Source organism: Mesocricetus auratus, unplaced genomic scaffold, assembly GCF_017639785.1.
Source record: "Mesocricetus auratus isolate SY011 unplaced genomic scaffold, BCM_Maur_2.0 Super-Scaffold_100026, whole genome shotgun sequence".
NCBI classification, from domain to species: Eukaryota; Metazoa; Chordata; class Mammalia; order Rodentia; family Cricetidae; genus Mesocricetus; species Mesocricetus auratus.
In genome coordinates, this window is record NW_024429207.1 from 23,989,110 (window position 1) to 24,016,748 (window position 27,639).

At 39.3% G+C, this 27,639-nt stretch overlaps 2 protein-coding genes across 2 annotated transcripts in view; both read right to left on the bottom strand.

Annotated features, from left to right (window-relative positions):
• LOC110340289 overlaps positions 1-3,560 on the bottom strand; it is a 93,030-nt gene extending 89,470 nt beyond the window's left edge. Inside the window, exons 1-2 of the mRNA XM_040731735.1 lie at positions 3,493-3,560; positions 306-390 (exon numbers count right to left, since the gene is read on the bottom strand). The gene's annotated coding sequence lies outside the window, so the exon portion shown is untranslated. The remainder of the gene's footprint in view (positions 1-305; positions 391-3,492) is intronic.
• Positions 3,561-7,393: 3,833 nt separating this feature from the next.
• Positions 7,394-27,639, bottom strand: part of LOC101841244 (putative ankyrin repeat domain-containing protein 19) — a 34,757-nt gene continuing 14,511 nt past the window's right edge. Inside the window, exons 9-14 of the mRNA XM_005066499.2 lie at positions 18,447-18,519; positions 14,347-14,407; positions 12,165-12,193; positions 11,989-12,073; positions 10,432-10,493; positions 7,394-7,522 (exon numbers count right to left, since the gene is read on the bottom strand). Of these exons, the coding sequence (XP_005066556.1) occupies positions 7,394-7,522; positions 10,432-10,493; positions 11,989-12,073; positions 12,165-12,193; positions 14,347-14,407; positions 18,447-18,519 (439 nt within the window). The remainder of the gene's footprint in view (positions 7,523-10,431; positions 10,494-11,988; positions 12,074-12,164; positions 12,194-14,346; positions 14,408-18,446; positions 18,520-27,639) is intronic.

A 27,639-nucleotide genomic window follows, 5' to 3' on the forward strand; every position in this document is an offset into this window, starting at 1 on the left:
TACTTTACCACAGACCAGAGGAAAACTAGGACACTAACCCTTTACTTCAGAATACTAACCCTTTACTTCATATACCTGACATACTTTACTTATACCCTTTTGTCACAGCTTTTCTCATTCCCCATTTCTCTCACCTTGTTATAACTTACTAGCATATCTCTGGTAGTAGGATACCTAGAAATATAACTCACAATTCATCCTTCTTAGTGAGTATCACTATACTCTCAAACTGTCACTGAAACTCCAGCCTCCTGTCATTAACAAGCAACACCCCAAATGTCTTTTTTATAAAATGTACTTCCTACCTCTTGCTTGTCCATTTGTCTTTCTTCTTGAGTCTACTGTCGCAGACACATTGCCAGAAACATTTGGAAGGTCCTTATAGATTCTCTGTTACAATAAGTAGTGATCATAAGTTGTGCAAAATCCTCCCAATCAATTTCATGAAGGTGCCAAATTTCATATTTTAAAAATCACAGAGTTGAATATAAAAGAAGTACTCTTAAAAACTAAAATATTTGGAAACAGAACCTCATACATGCTCTTCAGATCCATTCTAACTTTTATCTTCATGTGGTCATTGACTATGTAAACAGCATGGAGGGTCAAAAGAACATACAAGTAGACAATAACAGATTACATATATATTTTAGTCAGGAATTTAGTTTTGTTTATCAAAATCTATTTTGCATTCCCCACAAAAATAAGAGAATTTTTCAAAAAAAATACATAGGTAAACAACTTGATGTAATACAACATTGAATATCCAGGGTACTTAAAACGACAGCAGGTGCTTTATAATCAGATATAATATGTGTCACAAAATAAGATATAGTTTCTTCAATTAAATTAGGGGTAAAAGTCTGTATTTTTGGTGGTGGTGGTGGTGGTGTTAAAATTGCTTACTTACTGGAGAAAAATGGTTTAAAATGACAAATTTGGGAGCAGGGGAAAGATGGCTTATTGGAAGCCACAACCATGAGACAGGAGGGAGAAAGAGATGTAAAAGCTACTAGTAGAAAAATGAGCAAAGGATAAAAATAGGAATAAAACTAGCTAGTAGCAGGGCAGTGGTAGCGCACACCTTTAACCCCAGTGCTCAGGAAGCAGAGACAGATATATCTCTGTGAGTTCAAGACCAGCCTGGTCTACAAGAGCTATTTCTAGGACAGCCTCCAAAGCCACAGAGAAACCTTGTCTCAAAAAAATTAGCTAGTGAATTCTTTCTCTTCAAAGAAGCCCAAATGCACCCCAACTACACCAGTATGCTCATGTTTAGGTGAGTCTCACCAAAGGAAATATATCCAAGAGTTCCAGTAATCCATCACCACAAAATTCAGACAGCAAGGCAGTTTACATTGCTAGAAATCTAAACTATAGGTGGGAATTCAGCTCTCACAGAGGGGAAAGTGGAGTGAAGCAAATCAATGAAAATGCAGTATAGATACAAAATGGAATTTAATTCCACCACAAAGAAAAGAAAGTCATGAAGTTTGCAAGAAAATAAATGTATTTGGAAGTTATTATATTAAGTGAGGGGACCCACACTCAAAAAGACAAATGTCAGATGTGCTTTCATATGTAAATCCTTGCTTCTAATAATTAGACCTGAGTGTTCTGTGAGGGTATAGGCAAAGTTAATGAAGCCAGGAAGAAGAGTATTAGATGGGTTGGGACTTTAAGGACAGCAAGTGGGAGAGGTAATAGAATATATGAGAAAGGAAATGGGAGGGACTACTGAGAATGGGAGGGTATGATCTGAGGTGAGAGTGAGTGAGAGGAGATCAGCCTAAGATAAGTATTAAAATACCTGGTATGCTAATTTAAAACACCATGTATGCTAATTTAGAAATACTTAAATAACAAAGTTGCAAAACAAAATTCTCTATGGAATGAATAAATAATGTTGTGCAAATATTCTGTGTTACTATACAACCCTTTGCAATGGAGAACTTCAAACACAATGGTGTTGAGTTTCTAAGGGACTGAACTGCACAACTCCATTAGCTGTGCATCTCTGTGTACACATTACAAGAGTAAAGGGATTGTTGTGAAGTTTGTCCCATGCCCTGCTTCCTGATTATGTAAGGCAAAAGCCAACTAAAGAAAAGATGTGATGCACGCTCTTCCTGCCCAGACGGTCATCTTGACGAGATCTCACTTGGTTGGTATCGTCTCCATCCTTTCATTAGAAGTTGCTTCTCATGCAGAAAAATCTTCTCAGAATTTAAAATTGCACCGCCACCTACAGTCCCATCCTAACTACAAACCCCTTCAATGTTGTGTAAATTGATATTGTTCTCATATGATTTAAAAGTACTTGCTGGATATTGTTTAGTTATTTTCACTAGAAAATGAGACATCTGGGACATTTGGTGCTAAATACCAAGCTAGTACATCACTGACCCACAATAACAAAAATTATTTGGTATTGTCTTATTACTGTGATGAAACACCAGGACCAAATCAACTTGGAGAGGAAAGGGTTTATTTAACTTTCCACCACTGTTCATCAAAGTCAAGACAAGGATTCAAAACTGGGCAGGAACCTGAAGGTATAAGCTGGCGCAGAGGCCATGGATGGGTGTTGTTTACTGGCTTGCTCCTCATAGCTTTCTCAGACTTTTTATAGAACACAGTACCACCAGCCCAGGGACAGCACCACCAACAATGGGCTGGGTCCTCACCCATCAATCACTAATTAAGAAAATTCCTTACAGTCATATTTTATGGAGGTATTTTCTCAGTTGAGGTCCCCTCCTTACAGATCACTCTAGCTCATGTTAAGTTGACATAAAACTAGCTAGCACAGGTCTCAATAATTAAAAGGTTCTCAATAATGCCTCAAGAACCATCTGCAACATTTCTGTTGCAGGTTTTTCTTCCAAAAACATTGGAAATATATATTTAATATTATCTCATCTATAGAAGCTCTCTGCATTAAATTGTTCAAATATGTTCTAAAGTCCACTAAAGAGAACAGATCACACTTTGGATATTTACTGTTGTATTTCCTTCATGTTGGACTCATCCCTACTACCTTGTTAGTACTTACACATGCACAAACTTAAGAGTGAAAACAGTCATCGTTCTTATCAGAGAAAAAATAAATATGGGCTTGCTTCTAGGGCTAATAAACACAGGGAAAATAATGTTTGTCTAAGGATAAATGCTAGCCATATGTTCCATAAGATGGTAAAACATTCTTTAAGACTAAGTACTAAATTATAAGCAATCAATTCTTGGTTGTCTGAACTGTAATTTCCTTTGGTCCATGAAACATTCTTTTTTTAAGACAGGGTTTCTCTGTGTAACAGGACTGGCTGACCTGGAACTCACTCAGTAGACCAGGCTGGCCTTGAACTCACAGAGATCCACCTGCCTCTGTCCCCCGGTGCTGGGATTAAAAGCAAGCACCACCACCAGGCTTCATGCAACATTCTTGAACAACAAAAAATTTTATACTGGAAATTCTAATTTACATTTACATACCAATGTCTGGATATTTCTCCTGTCATCAAATTTATTGTGATCTTCCTTTGATGTTACTTCTAAGTCTGGCTCTACTAATAAATATAGTCCGTTAAGCATTATTAATACATTGCACACAAAACAATAGTCTTTATAGCAGTAAATGAAGGTATCTTAAAATTTGTGTTCATAATAATTGCATTTTGGACTGCCTTCCAGTGCCTGGGGACTGCCTGGGGACTGCTACAGAGCCTACCCTCTCAGAGGGAGCCACTCACCCCAGATTCCTGGTCTTCTCTTCCACAATGGAGACCAGGGGACCAGGTAAACCAGGCCCTGTAACCAGACTACCTTCCAGTGCCTGGGGACTGCTACAGAGTCTCCCTGACCTGCGAGAACCTATGCACCAGCACCCCAGATTCCTGGTCTTCTCTTCTCCTACGGGACTAGGGGACCAGGTAAACCAGTCCCTGTATCCGGGCCTGCATTCCAGTGCCCAGGGACTGTCTGGTGACTACTACAGAACCTCCTCTCCTGGCTGAAACCACGCACCCCAGATTCCTGTCTTCTCTTCCACCAACGGGACCAGGGGACCAGGTAAACTGGGCCCAGTATCCGGACCTGCCTTCTAGTGCTTGGGGCAGTCTGGGAACAGCCAGAGAGCCTCCCCTCCTGGCGGGAGCCCATGCACCCATTTCCTGGTCTTCTTCTCCACCCACTGGACCAGTACCTGCAAACAGCCATTGAGCCTTCCCTCCCAACGCGAGGCTACACACCCCAGTTTCCCTGTCTTCTTCTCCACCCATGGGACCAGGAAATTCGGGGTCTGTTTCTGGACCTGTGCTCCAGTGCCTGGAGAGTGCCACTGAATCTCCCCTTCAGGTAGGGGCCTATGCACCCCAGATTCCCGGTCTTTTCCACCCATGGGACCAGCACTAGGACTGGACTTGCTTGCACCCACCAAAAGGGAACTATGGTCCCCTAACCACCAGGCCAGTAAGGGGCTCTTTCTACACCCACTAGAAGAAGGGATGGGAAACAGACAGTACAAAAACACACTCAGCAACAGAAAAACAAATATTACACCACCAGATTCTAGACACTCTACGCCAGCAAGACTCCAACATACCAATGCAAATGAAGCAGAAGAGAATGACCTTAAAAACAACTTCATGAAAATGATAGAGGCCCTCAAAGAGAATATAGGAAAATCCCTCAAAGAAATGGAAGAAAAAAAACACACCAAAAAAATATTTAAAAATGCAACAAATGGACAAAAAGACAAAGTAAAATTGCAAGAAACAATTCAAACAGTGCAAGGGTTGAAAACTGAAATAGAGACAATAAAAAATACAATCTGAAGGAAGGCTGGAAATAGAAAAGCTGGGCAAATGGTCAGGTACTACAGATGCAAGCGTAACCAACAGAATACAAGAGATGGAGGAGAGAATCTTAGGTGTTGAAGATACACTACAAGAAATTGATTCATCGACCAAAAAAATCTTAAGTCCAAAAAATCCCTAACACAAAATATCCAGGAAATATGGGACACCATGAAAAGACCAAACCTAAGAATAATAGGTATAGAAGAAGGTGAAGAAAACCACCTCAAAGGGGAAGAAAATATATTCAACAAAATCATAGAAGAAAACTTTCCCCCAACTAAAGAAAGACATGCAAATGAAGGTACAAGAAACTTACAGAACACCAAATAGAGTGGACCACAAAAAAGTCCCCTTGACACATAATAATCAAGACCCCAAATATTCCATCCAAATAAAAAAGAATATACCTTCTTCTCAGCACCACGTGGAAACTTCTCAAAAATCGAGCACATTCTTGGCATATGGTGTATTACATTGATGGATTTTCATATGTTGAACCATTCCTGCATCTCTGGGATAAAACCTACTTGATCGTGGTGAATGATTGTTTTGATGGATCAAAGACCTCAACATAAATCCAGCAACATTGAACCTCTTAGAAAAGAAAGTGGGTGGTACCCTTGAACAAATTGGTATAGGAGACAGCTTCCTGAACATAACACCAGTAGCACAGACAGTGAGATCAACAATTAATAAATGGGACCTCCTGAAACTGAGAAGCTTCTGTAAGGCAAAGGGCACAGTCAGCAAAACAAAAAGGCAGACCACAGAATGGGAAAAGATATTCACTAACCCCACGTCTGACAGAGGGCTGATCTCCAAAATTTACAAAGAACTCAAGAAGCAAGTCTACAAAACACCAAAGGATCCAATTAAAAAGTGGGTGACTGAACTACATAGAGAATTCTCTATAGAGGAGTCTACAATGGCTGAGAGACACTTGAGAAAGTGCTCAACATCCCTAGCCATCCGGGAAATGCAAATCAACACAACTCTGAGATACCATCTTACTTCTGTCAGAATGGCTAAAATCAAAAACACCAATGACAGTTTGTGCTGGAGAGGTTGTAGAGAAAGGGGAACACTTCTCCACTACTGGTGGGAGTGCCAACTTGTACAGCCACTTTGGAAATCAGTATGGAAATTCCTCAGAAAAATGGGAATAAGCCTACCACAAGACCCAGCAATTCCACTCTTTAGACATATACCCAAAAGATGCACATTCATACAACAAGGACATATGTTCTACTATGTTCATAGCAGCATTATTTGTAATATCCAGAACTTGGAAACAACCTAGATGTCCCTCAACTGAAGAGTGGATAGAGAAAATGTGGTACATTTACACAATGGAATACTATCCAGCAGAAAAAAAAAAACAATGGAATCCTGAAATTTGCAAGCAAATGGATGGCACTAAAATAAACCATCCTGAGTGAGGTAACCCAGTCACAAAAAGACAAACATGGTATGCACTCCCTTATATATGCCCTTATATATGGATTTTAGACATAGATCTGGGGAGTGCCAGCCCACAGTCCCATGGTCAGAGAGTCTGGGGAACAGAACCTTCATCCAATGGCTGATGAAACCAGGGGCAGATTCCCACAGCTAAATACTGAGCTGAACTCAAGGAATCCAGTGACAAAGAGGGAGGACTGGGCTGGTTTAACCCCCAGAAACAGCTGACCTGAAAAGGGTTAGCTCTTGAATCCCAGACTGATGGCTGGGAATCCAGCATGGGACTGATCAAGACCCCCTGAATGTGGTTGTCAGTGAGGAGGCCTAGGCAATCTATTGGGCCTTGGGTAGTGGATCAGTATTTATCCCTGGCATACAAATGGACTTTGGGTGCCCATCCAACAATGAGGAATGCACTCTCAGTCTGGACTCTTTGGGGAGGGTCTAGGCCCTGCCCTGGATGAAATGACAAACTATGGACACCACCATGGAGGGCCTCACCCTCCCTGGGAAAATGAGGAAGTACTGGGGGGGGGCTGGTGGGAGGGTGTGGGAGGAGGGGAGGGAAAGGTAGAGGGATCTGGAATTGACATGCGAAGCAACCTTGTTTCTAATTTAAATTTAAATTTAAAATTTAAAAAAAAAGAAGTTACTTGGCAAGATAAACACTATCCAGACCATAACTGGTGAAATGCTTACAGGAATATTTAGGTTTTAAATTCGTCAGTATGTGATGTAGACCAAATCTTAGTAAATGAAGTAATGTATAAATAGGTTTGAATCATTGGAGAAATAGACTTGTCATTTGAGAAAACTATAAAGTAAGTTATGTTTCAGTTGCTTGTGTTTCCCATTTTTCTGGTGCACATCTTACTATGGTTAGGGTGTTTGTTTTGAATGAACTGATTCTTTAATCTGCTAAACTCATTAAGCAATAACATCATAGTAGGGTGTTCACTTCTGGGTAAATGACGTGAATAGCATCTGTGAAGCAATTGCATGGATATGTGATATTGCATGTAAATATGGGTGTCACTACAGAGCAATTGAAGTCTATAAAATGCAATCTTGAGCCATCACATAATTCTTTTTAATAAAATGCTATTCCTACCTTTCACTTGTCTGTTTATATCATTTTTTTCCATTTCGTCTTCTGCATCAGATAAATGGCCAACATTCATCTGTGGAAGATGCTCCAAGACACTCTGTTAAAAAGTAAGTGTCAATAAGTTACATAAATGTCTCCTAACTGCCTTCTAAGAAGATGTCTGACTTTCCAGCTCCAAAAGCAATTAAACTAGAAAATAAGAGTAAGTTGTACAGACAGTAAAACACTTGAGGGGGATATTGTATATGTTCTTTATATCATTTTAATCCTTTTCTGTCATATGGTTACTGAACATGTAAACAGATCATGAAAGGACAAGAGAAACAAATTCATGTACACAATAACGACTGGCATGCATATTTTAATAAGAATTTACTTACAAATACCTAACCCTACTTTTCATTTCCCACAAAAAGGAGAATTCTAGGAAATATGTATTTAGACAAATTTTGTTGAAAAATAAAAACACTTGCTATAGAACAACATTTAACATTTAGAATACTTCTACAATGACAGAAACCAGAAGATATTTTCTGTAAAAATAATTCCTAGCTTGTCATGCGGGGTATAAACAAAACGCTGAACAATTTTTAAATCATACGTGTTTTTATATAAAATGTTTAATGATAGAAAAATGATTAAATGAGTGATAAGTTAGAAAATTTCTATTTATGTTGTATTTAAATAATAGCATGAAAATATTAGAGGTAATATCATAATGAAGAAATTCCTAAAAGCATAGCAAACCTTAGTAAGAAGAGGATACTAAGACTGTATATATGTGTATGCCCATATACATGTATACAAATATATACAACAACAAAATTAAAGAGGGGGGCATGAAATGAGAGGAAGCATGTGTGGGCACAGGACGAGCTGGATGGGGTAGAAGGAGGGGTGAAAATGATATAAATGTTATAAACTCACGTAAGAACTTCTAAAAACAATTTTAAATTTAAATTTAAAAGGGTACCACTGTTTACTTGCAGATGATGTGATTCTATGCCTAAAAGGACCCAAAGGTTCCACAAAAAGCTCCTACAGCTGATAAATACATTCTGAGAAGTCACAGAATACAAAACTAAAATATATAAAATCAACAGTCTTCCTATGTGTGACAAACTAAGAAAGAAATAAAGAAAATTATATAAATTTGAAAAGGAGTGGATATATGGGAGGTCTTGAAGGAAGAAAATGGAAGGGGGAAATATGCAATTTAATTTCAAAAATAAAGCAATTGGTCAAGAAAATGATGCCATTCACAATGATATATGTGTATGCATATATATATGAATCAATTTATCTAATGAAGTAGAAGATTTGTACAATGAAAACTTCAAATTACTGAAAAATAAATTAAAGAAGACACCAGAGATGGAAAGACCATCCATGCTCATGGACTGGTAGGATTAACGTTTTGAAATGACTGTCTTACCAAAAGCCATCTGTAAATTGAACACAAGCCCTGTTTGTATTCCAACACAACTATTTAGAAAATTTAAAACAGAATTTTATTATTATTAATTATGAAAGCTTGGTCTCCGCTTAAACTTGTTTTTAGCTAGCATTTATAACTTAAATTAATCCATTTCTGTTAATCTATCTTCTGTCACATACCACTCATTCTACTTTTTCTGTGGCTTCTTGAGTCTCTCTTGCACACCTAGATTCCTCCTTCCTTCTCTCTGCCTGGAAGTCCTGCCTATACCTTCTGCCTAAATACTGACTGCTCAGATTTTTATTACACCAATCAAAGCAGTACACTTTCATATAGAGTACAAATATACCACAACACAAATATATAGACAGATAGATGATAGATACAAGCCTGTAGCAAGGCAACAAGGCTCCTTCTAGATTCCAGAGATCATCTAATAAAAAGTCCAGTGTCAGGAATTGGTACTTTCTTTTGAGGTTGTTGGCTAGTGATGCAACACTGAAGCCAAACAACACATGTTGGATGTTTTTACTCTTTTCTCTTTGGGGGGACCCACCACCCAGCTCCTAAATAAATCACACAGAGACTTACTACTACTTACAAATACCCAGCCTTAGCTTGGCTTATTCATAGCCAAATTTTCTTTTATTATCCCATCAACCTTTTGCCTCTGGGCTTTTTCCTTTTCTTCTGTAATCTTACTTTCACTCTTACTCCATGACTGGCTGTGTGGCTCAGTGGCTGGCCCCTTCTTCTCTTGCTCCTTGATCTCTTTTTCTCCTTCTATTTATTCTCCCTCCTACCCTCCTACCAGCCCTGCCTATCCTTTCTCCTGCCCTGCTATTGGCTATTCAGCTCTTGATTAGACTAATCAGGTGTTTTTAGACCGGCAAAGTAACACAGCTTTAGAGTTTAACAAAAGCAGCATAAAAGAATGCAACACACCTTTGCATCATTAAAACAAATGTTCCACAGCTTAAACAAATGCAACACATCTTAAAACGATATTCCACAACAAATGCAAGCATGCTCTTAATTACCTTCCAGAGCTTGAGAGTAAGACCCTAGTACTGAAGACACCGTACACTTGAGTTTTATAACATATACCCATCTATTTGTGTCTATGTAGCTGCTCCAAGCTATTTGTGAACCTGACTTTCGGTTCCTCTTCATTCTCTATTGAATGTAATAAATGTACGGTTAAGAGGGATGGAGGGTTACACAAAACTAGGTGGGTAGGGAATTGGGGTGAATCTGGAAGGGGTTGGGTGAATATGATCAAAACGCATTGTGAAAAAAATTCTCAAACAACAAATTTTTTCAAGCTTAGCTATAAATTATTATGGAGTCTAAGAATATTCGGAAGTTTTATCTTACTTTTGAAGGTTTCTCTGTGTAGCACTGGCTGCCTTGGAACTTGCTATGTTAAATTTTTAACAAGGGAAATGTTTTCAACATTAAGTATTTAGTTATGATCTATTGATTCTATTAAGTAATCTAAAAATATGATTTCATGTGGCTAATGCTACGCAATATTATGTGATATTTAAAATTAATTATTTTCATACCAGTGGCTGATTATTTTCACTTTCATCAGACATATCTTCTTCCACTGACATCAATTCTAACTCTGGTTCTGTTGGCAAGTACATTTATTCAATTAGACTGCATAGAATTCATATGAAGCAATAGTCTACATATTAAAGGAGCTGTTTAAATGACTTAAAAATAGCATTATATAAAAATAACATTATATTGTTACTTTCCAAGTAAGAATTTCAATTAAATATGTACATATGTATTGAGCTGGATAGTTCTAGTTGTCTAGTTGTTCTCAACCTGGGGATCACATATTCGATGTTTTGCACATCAGATATTCATAACCAGCAGAGGATGCCATACATCATAAAGATTTGCACATAAATTCATCCACTCAATCTAAACAAATAAAGTCTCAAGAAACAAATTTCCAAAGACCTTAGCAATTAATAAATTCATTTGTGTTCATTTTTATCTTATGTTTCATTTTAAACATCTTGACCCCAAAATGGTAGCTAAATCAAACATTTTGTCTGTGATCATGGTTTCCAACATGTGAAGATGTTTTCACCAACTATCAGACAAATTTCTTCTTCCAAGCCTCAAACTAATGCACGGAGTCTTCCCTGGTCATCGCTTTCCTTTGTCTGCTTCAGGGCTTTAGTGAATTTTCACTGCAACTGCAAATTATTCCTCCCCTGTCTCTCCTTCACCCCTGCACTAGAGATGCCAATCTTTTCTATCACCCTTGTATAATCAATTTTTCTTGATGTTACTCAATGATTATTTTTGTATCCTGGTAGTAAATGGCATGAGATTTTGGAGAATGGAAATAAAATATTAGGGATAGATTCTTCTAGAGTTAATGGGTGGTTTGATAATTAGGAGGTAAGGTGGGACAGATTCAGTGTTTTCCAGGGGGACAAAAATAAGGAAAAAAAATACAAGTGCAACCAGAACACTTTAATGAGTATCTTTGGCTTTGAAATCTAAAGTCAATTGTGTAGCATTGTAATTAGTGGTTTGTGGTTACAGATAGGATATGTGACTGAATAACAAAACTCATTTCACAGATATGAAAAAGAAAAGAATAAAAACACACTTTAGATCCAGACAACAAACAGACTGGATCCCCCTAGTAGAAATAAAATTGTTTTCTTGACTTTTAGGAAAAAAATATGTTGCTTTGTGCACGCACTAGTCCAGAACCTCCTGAGCAAAATGAACATCTCTACTCAGAGCCTCTCAAGTGTCTGGAATCACAGGCACACAGAAGAGTATCCAGTTCTCCAGACAACGTTTTGTAAACAATGGAGAATCTCGTGAGTGTCATAATTTCTGTAAATCGTTATGACAGAGATCCCACTGAAATACAAATGTGGAAGTTCCTCGTTAAACTTACATTTAAAAGATTCCTTCTGACACTCAGAAATGTTCTTTTTAAAAACATGGGTGCTAACATAACGTTCGCATTTATATCAAATCATAGCACCAACTTTGGGGGGGGACAGAATTAGGATGGCAAAGTCTGCAAGCATTTCATACACTCTATTTCTATCCAAAATGACTCGCTTTGCAAAACGTACCTGGTACAGAGGGTAACAGCTCTATTACTTCTATTGTTTCATTTGTAACAGATTCTCTTACTTCAGGGGCAGGCTCAGGAGCAGGCTGAATAGGTTTTCAAGCAGAATATTTTAATGTTATATATGCCACATAATATATATTTAATAATTCATGATAAAAATAAAAGGCTTATTACCTTTGGGGACAAATCTTTCTCAATCCATGCTAAAAAAAAAAAAAGCAAAGGGAAATATACTCATTTCTATGCTGATACAACATCAAAATCATATGCTCAAAAAGAATTAGAACAGAACCAGATTCTCATTCTTAGCTTTCCAGTTATTACTCCATGATTTGAATATTTGGAGGGTTTTTACAGGTCTGGGCAGCTACATAACTGAAATGTGCTAAACAAAAAAGTATGCCGATGCGGCTCATGAGACTGCTAAGTGGTTAAAAGCACTTCTTACTCTTCCAGAGGACCCACGTGCAGTTCCTAGCACCCACACTGGGTGGTGACTCCAGGGGATCAAATGCCATCTTCTGACCCCTGCTGGCACCCTCACGCATGTGGCGGACATGCACACGGATGTGAGCAACAAATTTAAAATAAAATATACTCGGGAAAAATCTGTGCAAAATGTAACAAAATAGGTGAAGAAGTGACTACAGCTTATTACATTCTAGCCTTCCTTCAACCCAACACTTTTCATAGAGCAGCAAGGACCTCATCGTTGGTTTGAATGCACATGTATTGAAGTCATCTGAACTAAGTTCAGTTAATCCTAGTGTTGTCCAGAATTATTCTGGCTCTTACACTTTTCCTATCTGTGGGGGGTGGGGGGACCTTCATGTATCCAAGCTGACTTTGTCCTCACTGTGTAGCAGATAATAACATTAAACTTCTGATCCTCCTGCCTCTGCCTGTGTGCTCTAATAAGAGGCCTGTGCCCAGCTTGTGAGGTGCTGGACACAGGGATCCTGCATCCCAGGCAAGCATCTGCTGACTGAACCTCACCCCCAGTCCTCCCTCTTCTTTTCTTTCTTTCTTCCTTTCTTTTTTTTTTTTTTTACTTTTTTATTGATTCTTTGTGGATTTCACACCATGTGTCTTGATCCTCCTCATTTCCCGGTCCCTTCCTATCTGCCCTCTGTTCTTCCAACCTCTGCTCGCCAGGATAAAACAAAATCAGATTTAAAAGGAAAGAAGAAAAGCCAGTGTGGAAGGTGTCGTGTGACACCGTGAGTCACACAGTATACCCTGTAGTCCATATATCATTACTTGCAAGTGCTCAAGAGCCTCCATCCCCTTCGAAAAAGTGACATCCGCATCTCTGGTCTTCATACTTTCCATTTTTCATTCTTTCTGTGGGTTATTCCTACCATGAATTTCCGATTTTACAGTATCACTTTAGGATTATGATTTCTTTGCTTCCTCCACATTTTTTGCAGACATGACTGGAAACAAAAGCATAGTCGCTCTCTGTCTTGATATTATTGCATCACTGTTTACTCCACAATAGCCTCTTGTCTGCATTTTGCTTAAAAAGTGACAAGATAGATAGTGCTATTGAGAGGGTGCCTGACCCCGTGGTGACTAAGAACTAACTGAAAATTCAGTTCCTAATGCCACCACCGCCCGGCTTCCATACCCCTTTACACTAACTTGTGTTTCAATGTAGCCTGCAGTGCCTGCCCGCCATGCTTGGCAATGGCTTTCCTGAACTTCCTGTAACTGGACTTTCACCTCCCTTCTTTCCAACTTCAATTTTGTCCTATGTAATACTAGCTGGTAAAGCAGTAACGTTCCAGATAACATTGTATTCTACATACATGACTGCTCACATAGTCTCATATTCCCCCATGTACATCAGGCCTCCCTCCTCATGGTTGTGTACATCAATTATTGATGTCTTTCCAACAGTGAAGGATTCAGACAGAGTGGAGGGGCAGCTTTCCTACTTCCTAAACCAGTTCTGTTCCTAGATTTTTCTCACATTTCTGAGAAAACACCATCTTTTTTTCTAAAGAATCACTTTCTTTTCCCACAGTCCGATGACACATTTGATGTTTTCTCCTTCATTTACCCCTCCTCCTCCTGCCCTTTTTATTCCTCACACCCAGTACTCATTCCCTTTTCCTTATATACGTGTGGCCCTTGGTTGTAAGCCTATCTTGAAATGGCCGTCCTAATTTGGGTTAAGTGTCTTTAAGCAACATTCTCAGTTTAATGTGCTTCGGGAAGTGGAGATGAAACCCAGCTCACTGGCAGCTTGTCTCACGCTCTTGTTGCTGTCCACTACAAGGAAAAGGGTTTAGTTGCTCACGTTACAAACAACATTCTCCAAAATGACGCTTTTACAGAGCAGAGAGCATACCTTCCACCTTTCGTTTGGCTGTATTCTCAGCACAGGTCAGAGGGGCACGCTCAGAGAAGCTCTGTTAAAATTAATATTAAAATTCGTTGCATAAAATTTCCTTAATCACTTTAAGATATGTGAATTGGTTAGTTTTTTACACAACTGTACATAAAAAGGGGGAAAACATGTTTAAAATCTCAGTGTTTCTGTACCCAACCTTATACATGCCTCTCTAGATCAAGCCCATCTTTGTGGCTTTATGTGGAAACCTTTATAGGACTGATAATTCTGCAAACCAGACACGACAATTTACAGGAAAAATATCCATGGACAAGATACTTACTCGTGTGCATATTTCCAGAAGGACTACAATTATAGCACCTAACCCTTTGATTCCACATCAAAAGTGAAGGACTTTTTAAAAGTGTGCATGTGTAAGCACGTTCTTGCAACACAAAAATAATAAAAACCCAGAGACAGATATTGGGGTTCAAGCTTCAAGCTGAAGAACAGAGAAGCCAGCCACCAGCTCTTACCTCTACCTCAGACTGAAACGGTGATCCAGCTAGCTCCATGAATCCACAGAGAAAATTGATCTCCCTGTCTGGAAACTAAATCTCTGTATGAGACCCTACGCTTAATTCTTTTATACCCCTCTCTGCCCAACCACATCACTCCTGTTTCCACCTCCCTAATGCAAGGATTAAAGACATGTGATCCCAAGTGCTGAGATCACCTTTGTGTGAGCTCTGTTTCTCTTTTAGACTGGATCAATTTTGTGTAGCTTAGTGTGGCCTTGAACTAACAGAGATCCATCTGCTTGTCTCTTGAGTCTGGGATTAAAGGTGTGTGCCACCACTGCCTGACTCTATGGCTTGTGGCTAGCCTTGCATTCTGACCCTCAGAAAAGCTTTAATAAATCATAAATAATATATCACCATACATTCTTGTAAATATGATTGATATATGAAAGCAGTAGACACTGAAGTGTTTCAGATGACTGAAATCCTTTCAGTATTAAGGTACTTGGCTTGGGCCTAAGAGACGATCTGCAGTTAGGAAGCCTGAGAGCTGAGCTTCAGCCCAAGAACCCACACATGGTGGAAAGAGGGAAATGACACTACAAATTGACCTCTGACCTCCACATGCTCACTGTGGCACATGCATATCTGCACAAACATACACACACACACACACACACACATGCATGCACTACAAACAGTAATAAATAAATACAATTAGAAGGCATTTGGCTTATACTCCTGGAATCCAGTTGTGAAGAGGGAGGAGAGATGAGCAAAGGAGCCAAGATGGTGATGGAGAAACCCGCAGAAACAATTGACCTGACCTAGCAAGAGCACAGATACCTTTGTCATAAAGCCAGGAAACCAGCATTGGACTAAACCAATGAATGTGGATGTCAGCTAGGAGGCCAGGGCAGTCTATGGGAACTTTAACAGTGGAGCCAGTGTTTATCCCTAGTACATAAATGGACTTTGGGAGCACATTCACTATGGAAGAATACTATTGCAGCTCAGATATGGGAAGGAGGACCTGGGCCCTCCCCCAAATGATGTGATGGACTTTGATAACCCCCACGCCATGGAGGACACCTCACTATCCCTGGGAAGTGGGTGGGGGTGGGTTGGGGGTCGATGGGGTGCATAGGAGGATGGGAGGGCAAGGGAATGGAGGGATTGATATGTAAATAAGAGTGCTTCTAAAATTTAAAAAATGCTAATAAATAAGGCATTTGGCTTGAAAAGCTATTTCTATGTATATTAGTTTGTATAAAAACAGAGGACTTTGGAAACTGGATCAGTCATTAAAGCACCTACAGTGGTAAGTGCCCACAGTGTGTAAGATGCTGGGTTTGAGCTCCAACACTGAAGAAAAGAAAATGTTCCAAGAAGAAATACAACAGAAGCTTTTATAAGGGGTGTATGTGTCCAGAAATACTGTTGTCTATAACATTAGTGTTGCCCTTTGTATCATAAAATAATATTTTATTACTATAAAATAAAGCATTTAATAGGTATACGACTATTTACCACTTACTGAAAACAAAGCTAAAAGAAGTATACCAAATGAAATCATCTCTCAATTTTCCACTCTGAGAAAGAATTGATAATCATGATTCTAATGTGGCTTTAGACAGGATATTTTTCAAGTGCCTGATTTTTTAAGTCTCATCTAACAACCTTATCTAAGATTATTATTGGAAAACATGTAGCCCTTCTTTCCTGTTTATGACATCTCTTATTTCCCCTGTAGTGGCACAGTTCCTCTGTGTAACTCTCCTGACCTCAAGTAGCCTGAAAGCTGAAAAAGAATTAATTATGAAATGCGTCACACATATGGTATTATGTGCAACATTTCGTGATAGAAATCCATGTGTCTATTCATATATTACATTCAAATATAATCAAAATTGTCTCATATGTAAAATTTGATTCTAAGTGTCCCAGAGTATACACAAACAGGTTGTCTAACTTCCATTGTGAGTTTTAAGTGAACAAATAAATAGGTCCAAAGCATCTAAGACTTGAAATTGAACAACATTTTAACACTTGGTACGAGAAATCCAGCCAGCTACACATGGATAGTAAAGATATGGATCTTGGAGGGGAATCTACAACCACCACTTTACTAAATCAGCATAATCCCTAACTACACTCCATATATTTGTCCTTATACCAACAAATAAGTGTAGTTCTCACCCATCATCAAGCGAACTTTTCTTTGCAACAGACAGAGAGCATTACAGAAAACCATAACTAACTAAAGCACACAGTTGTGGAGCCTGGTACCAAATGATACATCTACATCATGACTTCTGAACCTCGCTCAGGGATCACTGTGGAAAAGAGGGCAGAAAGACTGTAAGATTCAGTGGAACGGGGAGTTTCCTGTGCAAGAGTGTCTCCTAGGAATGTCAGGAGCTACACCCATGAAGTCTCACAAACATGCCTGCCTTACATGTCCATATACACAGTCACATGGACAAAAGGAGGCTCACAAGGCCACAGCAGAACACAAAGAACTACAGGCAACTGAGGAATACTGAGAGTGGGGGAAAGAGCAGACCAACTAGTTATCTAATGCTGAGTGGTCATCCTTGAAAACATACACATGTAAGAAACACTAAACAGACTGAGAAAATTGTACTTATATATTTAGGAACACACACTGTGTAACAATTTTTTAAAGAGGCCATGAATTTAAAAGGGAGAACAATGGAGGTACATGGGAGGGTTTGAAGGGAGGAAAGGGGAGGGGGAAATGATATATTTATAATCTTAAAAAATGAAGTATTTTTAAAAATATGATATTAAACTTTTGCTATGTGTTTTTATGAGTTTCTGCTTTTAGAACTGGATTTTGTTTGAAGCAAAGCAGGCCAACTTTGATCACATAAGCAGCTTTCCTTACATTACTCATAAGACGATTTAGAAAATGCTCAATATTCCCTTTAGCACAAATTTTGAGAAACACATTTTTTAAACTCTAGATTTTCACATTTCTAGTACTATTTCAGTTTAAATGGAGAATCAAAGATAAAAATAGAGGATAGCCTCTCCTAAAAGCTTATACGATTCCAAAATTCAAAGTATCCTAAGAAAAATAACAAAAAACAAAAGGACAAGTAACATGAAAAATTTTAAATACGAATTTAAAATGTAATGAATAAAAGTGTCCTAGAAAATAAACTGCTAGATGTCCTGTGCTGTTGAATCTAAAGGCACTGTGGAAATTGATTACTATAGTAACAAATTAAGTCTATTAAAGATTTACTTGGGCATTATAAGTCACAGCAAGTTACATTTGTGCAAATAATTGATGACCAAATTTCAAATATCCTCTATTATTGAAAGCCTATTGCTGATACAATTTCTCTTTGGCTCTGTATTTTCACCCCATTTTCCCACCACCTCAGAGTAGCTACTAGTCCTTTTCATTGTTTACCATATTGACAATTGTTTTCGGCTACTCACAATCTTGTTTCCACTTACTAACTTTGCATATGATAAAATTGCATCCAGAACACTCTAAACCTTAAGAGTGAAACAAAAGCAAACCTTGGGCAAGGAAGGTTAATCCTCACAGGAGCATCCTACCTTAGCATCAGAATTGTAGTTGTCTTCCTTTATGGTAGGCATGGGAGGTATGGGACCAGGACAACTGGAAATTCTACAGAGCAAAGTATGCAGTGAAGATGGGTGAGAACAATTCTGAAAAATTCAGCTGCTTGCATCTGAAATGAGGCTTCTTAGTCTGTGTAAATATGATGAGACCTTACTGTATCAAAGCTTTCATTTATCTTAACATGTCCCTTCCAATTTATGAATTACCCAGTGAGAACTGACTCTATGTCCCATATAAAATAGTAGCAGGAAACAGGCCGGCTTCCCGGCCTGTGTTCCAGAGCCTGCAGATCGCCTGGGAACTGCACAGAGCTCCCAATCCCGGCAGGAGCCAAGCACCTCAGACTCCAGATCTTCTCTCCCACCAACGAGTCCAGGAAACTAGAGGAGGCTGGGAGTACAGGGAAGTAGCTGTCCCTCTGGCATCATCAGGTAAACAGGCCGGATTCCCGGCCTGTGTTCCAGAGCCTGCAGATCGCCTGGGAACTGCACAGAGCTCCCAATCCCGGCAGGAGCCAAGCACCTCAGACTCCAGATCTTCTCTCCCACCAACGAGTCCAGGAAACTAGAGGAGGCTGGGAGTACAGGGAAGTAGCTGTCCCTCTGGCATCATCAGGTAAACAGGCTGGCTTCCCGGCCTGTGTTCCAGAGCCTGCAGATCGCCTGGGAACTGCACAGAGCTCCCAATCCCGGCGGGAGCCAAGAACCCCAGACTCCAGATCTTCTCTCCACCAACGAGACTAGGAAACGAGAGGAGGCTGGGAGTACAGGGAAGTAGCTGTCCCTCTGGCAGCATCAGGTAAACAGGCCAGCTTCCCGGCCTGTGTTCCAGAGCCTGCAGATCGCCTGGGAACTGCACAGAGCTCCCAATCCCGGCGGGAGCCAAGCACCCCAGACTCCAGATCTTCTCTCCCACCAAAGAGACCAGGAAACTACAGGAGCCAGGGAGACCAGGGGAGTAGCTGCTCCGGATCAGGTACAACAGGACCCAGCATAGGGTCCAGGGGACCTGGTAGGAGGCTAAGCGCCCCAGATTCCTGTTCTTCTTCTCCACCCACGGACCAGCATTTGGACAAGGTATAGAAGAACCACCAGATTACTGGACTTACTAGCACCCACCAAAAGGGAACTCTGGTCCCCAGACCAGGAAGGGCCTCTTTCTGCACCCACTAGGAGAAGAGATGGGAAAGAGACAATACAAAAACACAGTCAGCAACAGAAAAACAAATATGACACCGCCAGATTCTAGAGACTCCACACCAGCAAGACCCCAATATTCTAACGCGAAGGAAGCAGAAGAGAACGACCTTAAAAGCACTTTCATGAAAATGATAGAGGCCCTAAAAGAGGATATTGGAAAATCCCTCAAAGAAATGGAAGAAAAAACAAACCAAAAAATGCAAGAAATGGAAGAAAAAACAAACCAAAAAATGCAAGAATTGGAAGAAAAAACAAAACAAAAAAGGCACGAAATGGAAGAAGAAATGAAGCAAAAAATGCAAGAGATGGAAGAAAAAGCAAAGCAAAAAATGCAAGAATTAGAAGAAGAAACATACCAAAAAAGGCAGGAAACGGAAGAAGAAACAAAGCAAAAAATGCAAGAAATGGTAGAAAAAACAAAGCAAAAAATGAAAAAAATGGAGGAAGAAACAAACCAAAAAAGGCAGGAAATGGAAGAAGAAACAAAGCACAAAATCCAAGAAATGGAACAAAAAGCAAACCAAAAAATGCAAGAAATGGAAGAAAGAACAAACCAAAAAATTCATAAAAGGCAACAAATGGACGAACAGATAAACAGAAAATTGCAAGAAGCAATGCAAACGCTGCAAGGGTTGAAAACTGAAATAGAGACACTAAAAAAAACACAATCTGAAGAAAGGCAGAAAATAGAAAAGCTGGACAAACAGTCAGGCACTACCAATACAAGCATTACCAACAGAATAGAAGAGATGGAAGAGAGAATCTCAAGTGTTGAAGATACATTAGGAGAAATGGATTTATCAACCAAAGAAAACCTTAAATCCAACAAATCCTTAACACAAAACATCCAGGAATTATGGGACACCATGAAAAGACCAAACCTAAGAATAATAGGTATAGAAGAAGGAGAAGAAATCCACCTCAAAGGGGGAGAAGGCATATTCAACAAAATCATAGAAGAAAACTTTCCCAACCTTAAGAAAGACATGCCAATGAAGGTACAAGAAGCCTACAGAACACCAAATAGAGTGGACCACAAAAAAAATCCCCTCGCCACATAATAATCAAGACCCCAAACATACAGAATAAAGAAAGAATATTAAGAGCAGCTAAGGAAAAAGGTCAAGTAACATATAAAGGCAGACCTATCAGAATTACACCTGATTTCTCCATGGAAACTCTGAAAGCCAGAAGGTCCTGGATAGATATTCTACCTACACTAAGAGACCATGGATACCAGCCCAGACTACTATACCCGGCAAAGCTCTCAATCACTATAGACGGAGAAAACAAGATATTCCATGACAAAACTAGATTCAACCAATATGTGTCCACTAACCCAGCCCTACAGAAAATTTTGGAAGGAAAACTCCAACCCAAGGAAGCTAACTACAACCAGAAAAACATAAGCATTAGAGAATCCCTCTCTACCAACAGCCAAAAGAACAAAGGGGTGAAATTCCACCCATAATTCCACCAACAATAACCATCGCAAATCGAAGAAGGATGAGCAATCAATGGTCATTAATATCCCTCAATATTAACAGCCTTAACTCACCCATAAAAAGACACAGACTAGCAGAATGGATTCGAAGACAGAACCCTTCCTTCTGCTGCATACAAGAAACACACCTCACCCTCAAAGACAGACATTACTTGAGAGTTAAAGGTTGGGAAAAAATTTTTCAATCAAATGGACCCAAGAAACAAGCAGGGGTAGCAATCCTAATATCTAACAAACTAGACTTTAAAATAAAATCAATCAAAAGAGATGAAGGAGGTCATTACATACTCATCACAGGTGAAACCCACCAAGATGAAGTGTCTATCCTGAACATCTATGCCCCCAATACAAAGGCATCCACATTCGTTAAAGAAACATTATTAGAACTTAAATCTCATCTAAAGCCCCACACAGTTATAGTGGGAGATTTCAACACACCACTCTCACCACTAGACAAGAATACCAGACAGAAACTCAACAAAGAAGCAAAGGGTCTAATAGAAGTAATGACCCAACTGGGATTAACAGATATCTATAGAACATTTCATCCACATAAAAAAGAATATACCTTCTTCTCACCACCACATGGAACCTTCTCAAAAATCGACCACATACTTGGCAACATATCAAACCTCAGCAGCTACAAAAACATTGGAATAACTCCATGCATCTTATCAGACCACCATGCCTTAAAATTAGAATTCAACAACAACACAAATTGCAGAAAACCTACAAACTCATGGAAATTGAATAATGCTCAACTGCACCATCCCTGGGTCAAAGAGGAAATAAAAAAGAAATTAAAGACTTCCTCGAATTCAATGAGAATGAAGACACAACATACCCAAACCTATGGGACACTTTGAAAGCAGTGCTACGGGGAAGTTCATAGCACTAAGTGCTCACATGAAGAAACAGGAAAACAGTTATACCAGAGAATTAACATCACAGCTAAAAGCTCTAGAACACAAAGAAGCAAACTCCCCCAGGAGGAGTAGACGCCAGGAAATAATCAAATTGAGGGCTGAAATCAACAAAGTAGAAACCAGGAAAACAATACAAAGAATCAATGCAACGAAGAGTTGGTTCTTTGAGAAAATCAACAAGATAGACAAACCTTTGTCCAAACTTACCAAACAGCAGAGAGTGAACACGCAAATTAACAAAATCAGAAATGAAAAGGGGGACATAACAACAGACTCTGAGGAAATCCAGAGAATCATTAGGTCATACTTTGAAAACCTGTACTCCACAAAATTCGAAAATTTAAAGGAAATGGATGACTTCCTGGACAGCTATCATTTGCCAAAACTAAATCAAGAACAGATAAGCAATTTAAATAGATCTATAACCCCTATGGAAATAGAAGCTGTCATCAAAAGTCTCCCAACCAAAAAAAGTCCAGGTCCAGATGGCCTCAGTGCAGAATTCTACCACAAATTCAAAGAACAGCTTATACCAATTCTTCTCAAAGTGTTCCACACAATAGAAGCAGAAATACAGTCTGAAGGAATGCTAGAAACAGAAAAACTGGGGAAATGGTCAGGTACTACAGATGTAACCATAACCAACAGAACAAGGGATGGAAGAGAGAATCTCAGTTGAAGACACACTAGGAGAAATAGATTTATCGACCAAAGAAAATCTTAAGACCAACAAATCCGTAACACAAAATATCCAGGAAATTTAGGACACCATGAAAAGACCAAACTTAAGAATAATAGATATAGAAGAAGGTGAAGAAACCCATCTCAAAGGGGCAGAAAACATATTCAACAAAATCATAGAAGAAAATCAAGACCCCAAGCATACAGAATAAAGAAGGAATACTTAGAGCACCTAAGGAAAAAGGCAAGATCCACATATAAAGGCAAACCTATCAGAATTACACCTGACTTCTCCATGGAAACTCTGAAAGCCAGAAGGTCCTGGACATATATTCTATCAACACTAAGAGACTACGGATCCCAGCCCAGATTACTATATCCAGCAAAGCTTTCAATCACTATAGATGGAGAAAACAAGATATTCCATGGCAAAACCAGATTTAAACAATACATATCCACTAACACAGCCCTACAGAAATTTCTGGAAGGAAAACTCCAACCCAAGGAAGTTAACTACAACCAGAAAAACATACACATATAGGAAAGCAATACAAAGAATCAATGTATAAAAGAGTTGGTTCTTTGAGAAAATCAACAAGGCAGACAAACCTTTATCCAAACTTACCCAACAGCAGAATATGAACATGCAAATTAACAAATTCAAAAATGGAAAAGGGGGACATAACAATGAACACTGAGAAAATACAAATAATCATCAGGTCATACTTTGAAAACCTGTACTCTACAAAATTTAAAGGAAATGGACAATTTTCTGGATAGATACAACCTGCCAAAATTAAATCAAGAACAGATAAGCAATTTAGATAGATGTATAAACCTGAAGGAAATAGAAACAGTCATAAAAAGTCTCCCAACCAAAAATAAAAACAAAAACAAAAACAGGTCAAGATGTCCTCAGTGCAGAATTCTAACAGAAATTCAAAGATAGCTTAAACCAATTCTCCTCAAAGCATTCCAGGCAATAGAAGCAGAAGGGTCTTTGCCAAACTCTTTTTACCACACAAAGACACAACTAAGAAAGAGAACTTCAGACCAATATCACTTATGAACATTGATGCAAAAATACTCAATAAAATACTGGAAAATTGGATCCAAGAACGCATCAGAACAATCACACACCATGATAAAGGAGGTTTCATCTCAGGGATACAGGGATGGTTCAACATACAAAAATCCATCAATGTAATCCACCATATAAACAAGTTGAGAAACAAAAATCACATGATCATCTCACTAGATGCTGAAAAAGCCTTTGACAAAATCCAAAACACCTTCATGATAAAGGTCTTGGAGAGATCTGGGATAACTAAAACATACCTAAACATAATAAAAGCTATACACAGCAAACCAAAGCCAACATCAAACTAAATGGAGAAAAACTCAACAAGATTCCTTTAAAATCAGGAACAAGATAAGGCTGTCCACTCTCTCCATACCTCTTCAATGTTGTACTTGAAGTTCTAGCCAGAGCAATAAGACAACAAAAGGAGATCAAGGTGATACAAATTATAAGAGGTCAAACTTTCACTATTTGCAGATGATATGATATTCTACATAAGTGACTCCAAAAATTCTACCAGGGAACTCTTACAGCTGATAAACACCTTCAGAAAAGTGGCAGGGTACAAGATTATCTCAAAAATATCAGTATCCTTACTTATACAGATGATAAATGGGTGTTAGGGTTAGTGTTAGTCACAAACAACATAAAATATCTCAGGATAACTCTAAACAAACAAGTCAAAGACCTATATAACAAGAACTTTGAGCCTTTAAAGAAAGAAATTAAAGAAGACACCAAAAAATGGAAAGATCTCCCATGCTTTTGAATAGGTAGGATCAACATAGTAAAAATGGCAATCTTGCCAAAAGCAATCTACAGATTCAATGCAATCCCCATTAAAATCCCAGCACAATTCTTCACAGACCTTAAAAGAACAATTCTCAAATTTATATGGAAAAACAAAAGACCCAAGATAGCCAAAACAACAAAACAACCCTGAACAATAAAGGAACTTCCAGAGGTACCACCATCTCTGACTTCAAGATTCATTATACAACTACAGTACTGAAAACAGCTTGGTATTGGCACAAAAATAGACAGGTAAATCAATGGTATAGAACTGAAAACCATGATATTAACTCACACACCTATGAGCACCTTATTTTTGATAAAGAAGCTAAAATTATACATTGAAAAAAGTAAGAATCTTCATCAAATGATACTGGCATAACTGGATGCTGACATGTAGAAGATTACAGATAGATCCATATCTATCACCATGCATAAAACTTAAGAACAAATGGATCAATGACCTCAACATAAATCCAACCACACTGAATCTTTTAGAAGAGAAAGTGGGAGGTACCTTGATCGAATTGGTACAGGAGACCACTTCCTGAACATAACACCAGTAGCACATACACATACACTGAAATCAACAATTAATAAATGGGACCTCCTGAAACTGGGAAGTTTCTATAAGGCAAAGGACACAGTCAACAAGACAAAACGGCAGCCCATGGAATGGGAAAAGATATTCACTAAGTCCACATCTGACAGAAGGCTGATTTCAAAGAACTCAAGAAGCTAGTCACCAAAACACCAAATAATCCAATTAAAAGTGGGGTACAGAACTAAATAGAGAATTCTCAATAGATGGATCTAAAATGGTTAAAAGACACATAAGAAAGTGCTCAACATCCTCAGCCATCAGGGAAACACAAATCAAGACAACTCTTACTCCTGTCAGAACTACTAAAATCAAAAGCACCAATGACCTCTATGTTGGAGAGGATGTGGAGAAAGGAGAACACTCTTCCATTGCTGGTGAGAAAGCAAACTTGTACAGCCACTTTGGAAATCAGTATGGCAGTTTGAGGAAAATGGGAATCAGTCTACCTCAAGATCCAGCAATTCCACTCTTAGGCATACACTCAAAGGACGAACATTCATACAACAAGGACATCTGTTCAACTATATTCACATAGCAGCATTATTTGTATATCCAGAACCTGTAAGCAACCTAGCTGCCCCTCAACTGAAGAATGGGTAAAGAAAACGTGTAGATTTACACAATGTAGTACTACTCAGCAGATAATAAATACAATGGAATCTTGAAATTTGCAGGCAAATGAATGGAACTAGAAGAAACCAATCTGAGTGAGGTAACCCAGTCACAAAAAGACAAACATGTTATGTACTCACTCATGTATGAATATTAGACGTAGAGCAAGGGATTACCAGGCTACAATCCACACCTCCAGAGAAGCTAGGAAACAAGGAGGACATACATAGTCCCCCAGAGAAGGGGAAATGGACAAGATCTCCTGATCAAATTGGGTGGTTGCAGGGAGGAAAGAGAATTAGGAGACAGAGAAGAGGAGAAGATGAGGGGACAGGAAAAGATGAGGGTTCAGGAAGATTGAGTCAGAAAAGAACAGAGGAGAGTAAGAAAAGAGATACCATAATAGAGGGAACCATTATAGGTTTAAAGAGAAATCTAAACTAGGGAAATATCCAGAGATGTACAAGGATGACCCTAACTAACAATCTAAGCAGTAGTGGAAAGGCTACCTGAAATGCCCTTCACCTATAATGAGATTTATGACTATCCTATATGCCATCATAGAGCCTTCATCAAGTAGCTGATAGAATCAGAAGCAGACATCCACATCTAAGCACTGAGCCGAACTCCTGAAATCCAGTTGCAGACAGGGAGGAGTGATGAGCAAAGGGGTCAAGAACAGGCTGGAGAAACCCATGGAAGCTGCTGACCTGAACAAGGGGGAGCTCATGGACTCCAGACTGATAGCTGGGAAACCAGCACAGGACTGTTCCAGATCCCCTGAACATGGGTGTCACTTAGGGGGCCTGGCAGTCTATAGGGCCTCCGGTAGTGGATCAGTATTTATCCCTAGTACACAAATGGACTTTGGGAGCCCCTTTCACATAGAGGGATACTCTCTCAGCCAAGACACATGAAGGAGGGCGTAGGCCCTGCTCCAAATGAAGTGACAGACTTTGAAGATTCCCCCCATGGAAGGTCTCACCCTCCCTGGGGTGTAGAACAGGGATGGGATAGGGGTTGCTGGGGGACATGAGAGGATAGGAGGGGAAGGGAACTGGGATTGATATGTAAAACAAGACTGTTTCCAATTTAAATAAAAAGCCTAAATGAGAAAACAAATTGAAAAATCAATAAGTAGGAATATTAATTTCCAATTATCCTCTAAAAGCTTTTAAATATAATTTGTATCACATGTTCTGCATACAGATATATTCTTGATTTCCATAAAATAAAATTCTCTCCCGGCTTGTTCCTGTTGTTCAAAAATACATGTAAACAAGTGGGCCAGACAACTCTCAATACTTAAGACAGGGTACTAGCTGGCACTGTGATTACCAAAATTCTAGATAAAATGTTGAGGTATACAGAGCTTCCCATCCCACTGGGAGCCATGTACCCCAGATGCCAGTTCTTCTCTTCCACCAACGAGACCAGGGAACCAGCAGGTCCAGGTAAACAAGGCCCCACATCCGGGCCTGACTTCCAATGCCTGGGGACTCCCACAGAGCCTCCCATCCTGGCAGGAGCCAAGCACCCCAGATCCCAGGTCTTCTCTTCCACTAAAGAGACCAGGGGACTAGCAGGTCCAGATAAACAAGGCCCAGCATACGGGCCTGCCTTCCAGTGCCTGGGGACTGCCACAGAGCCTCCAATCCCAGCAGGAGCCATGCACCCCAAATCCCAGGTCTTCTCTTCCACCAAAGGGACTAGGGGACCCAGTGGGAGACTATGCACCCCAAATTCCTGGGCTTCTTCTCCACCCA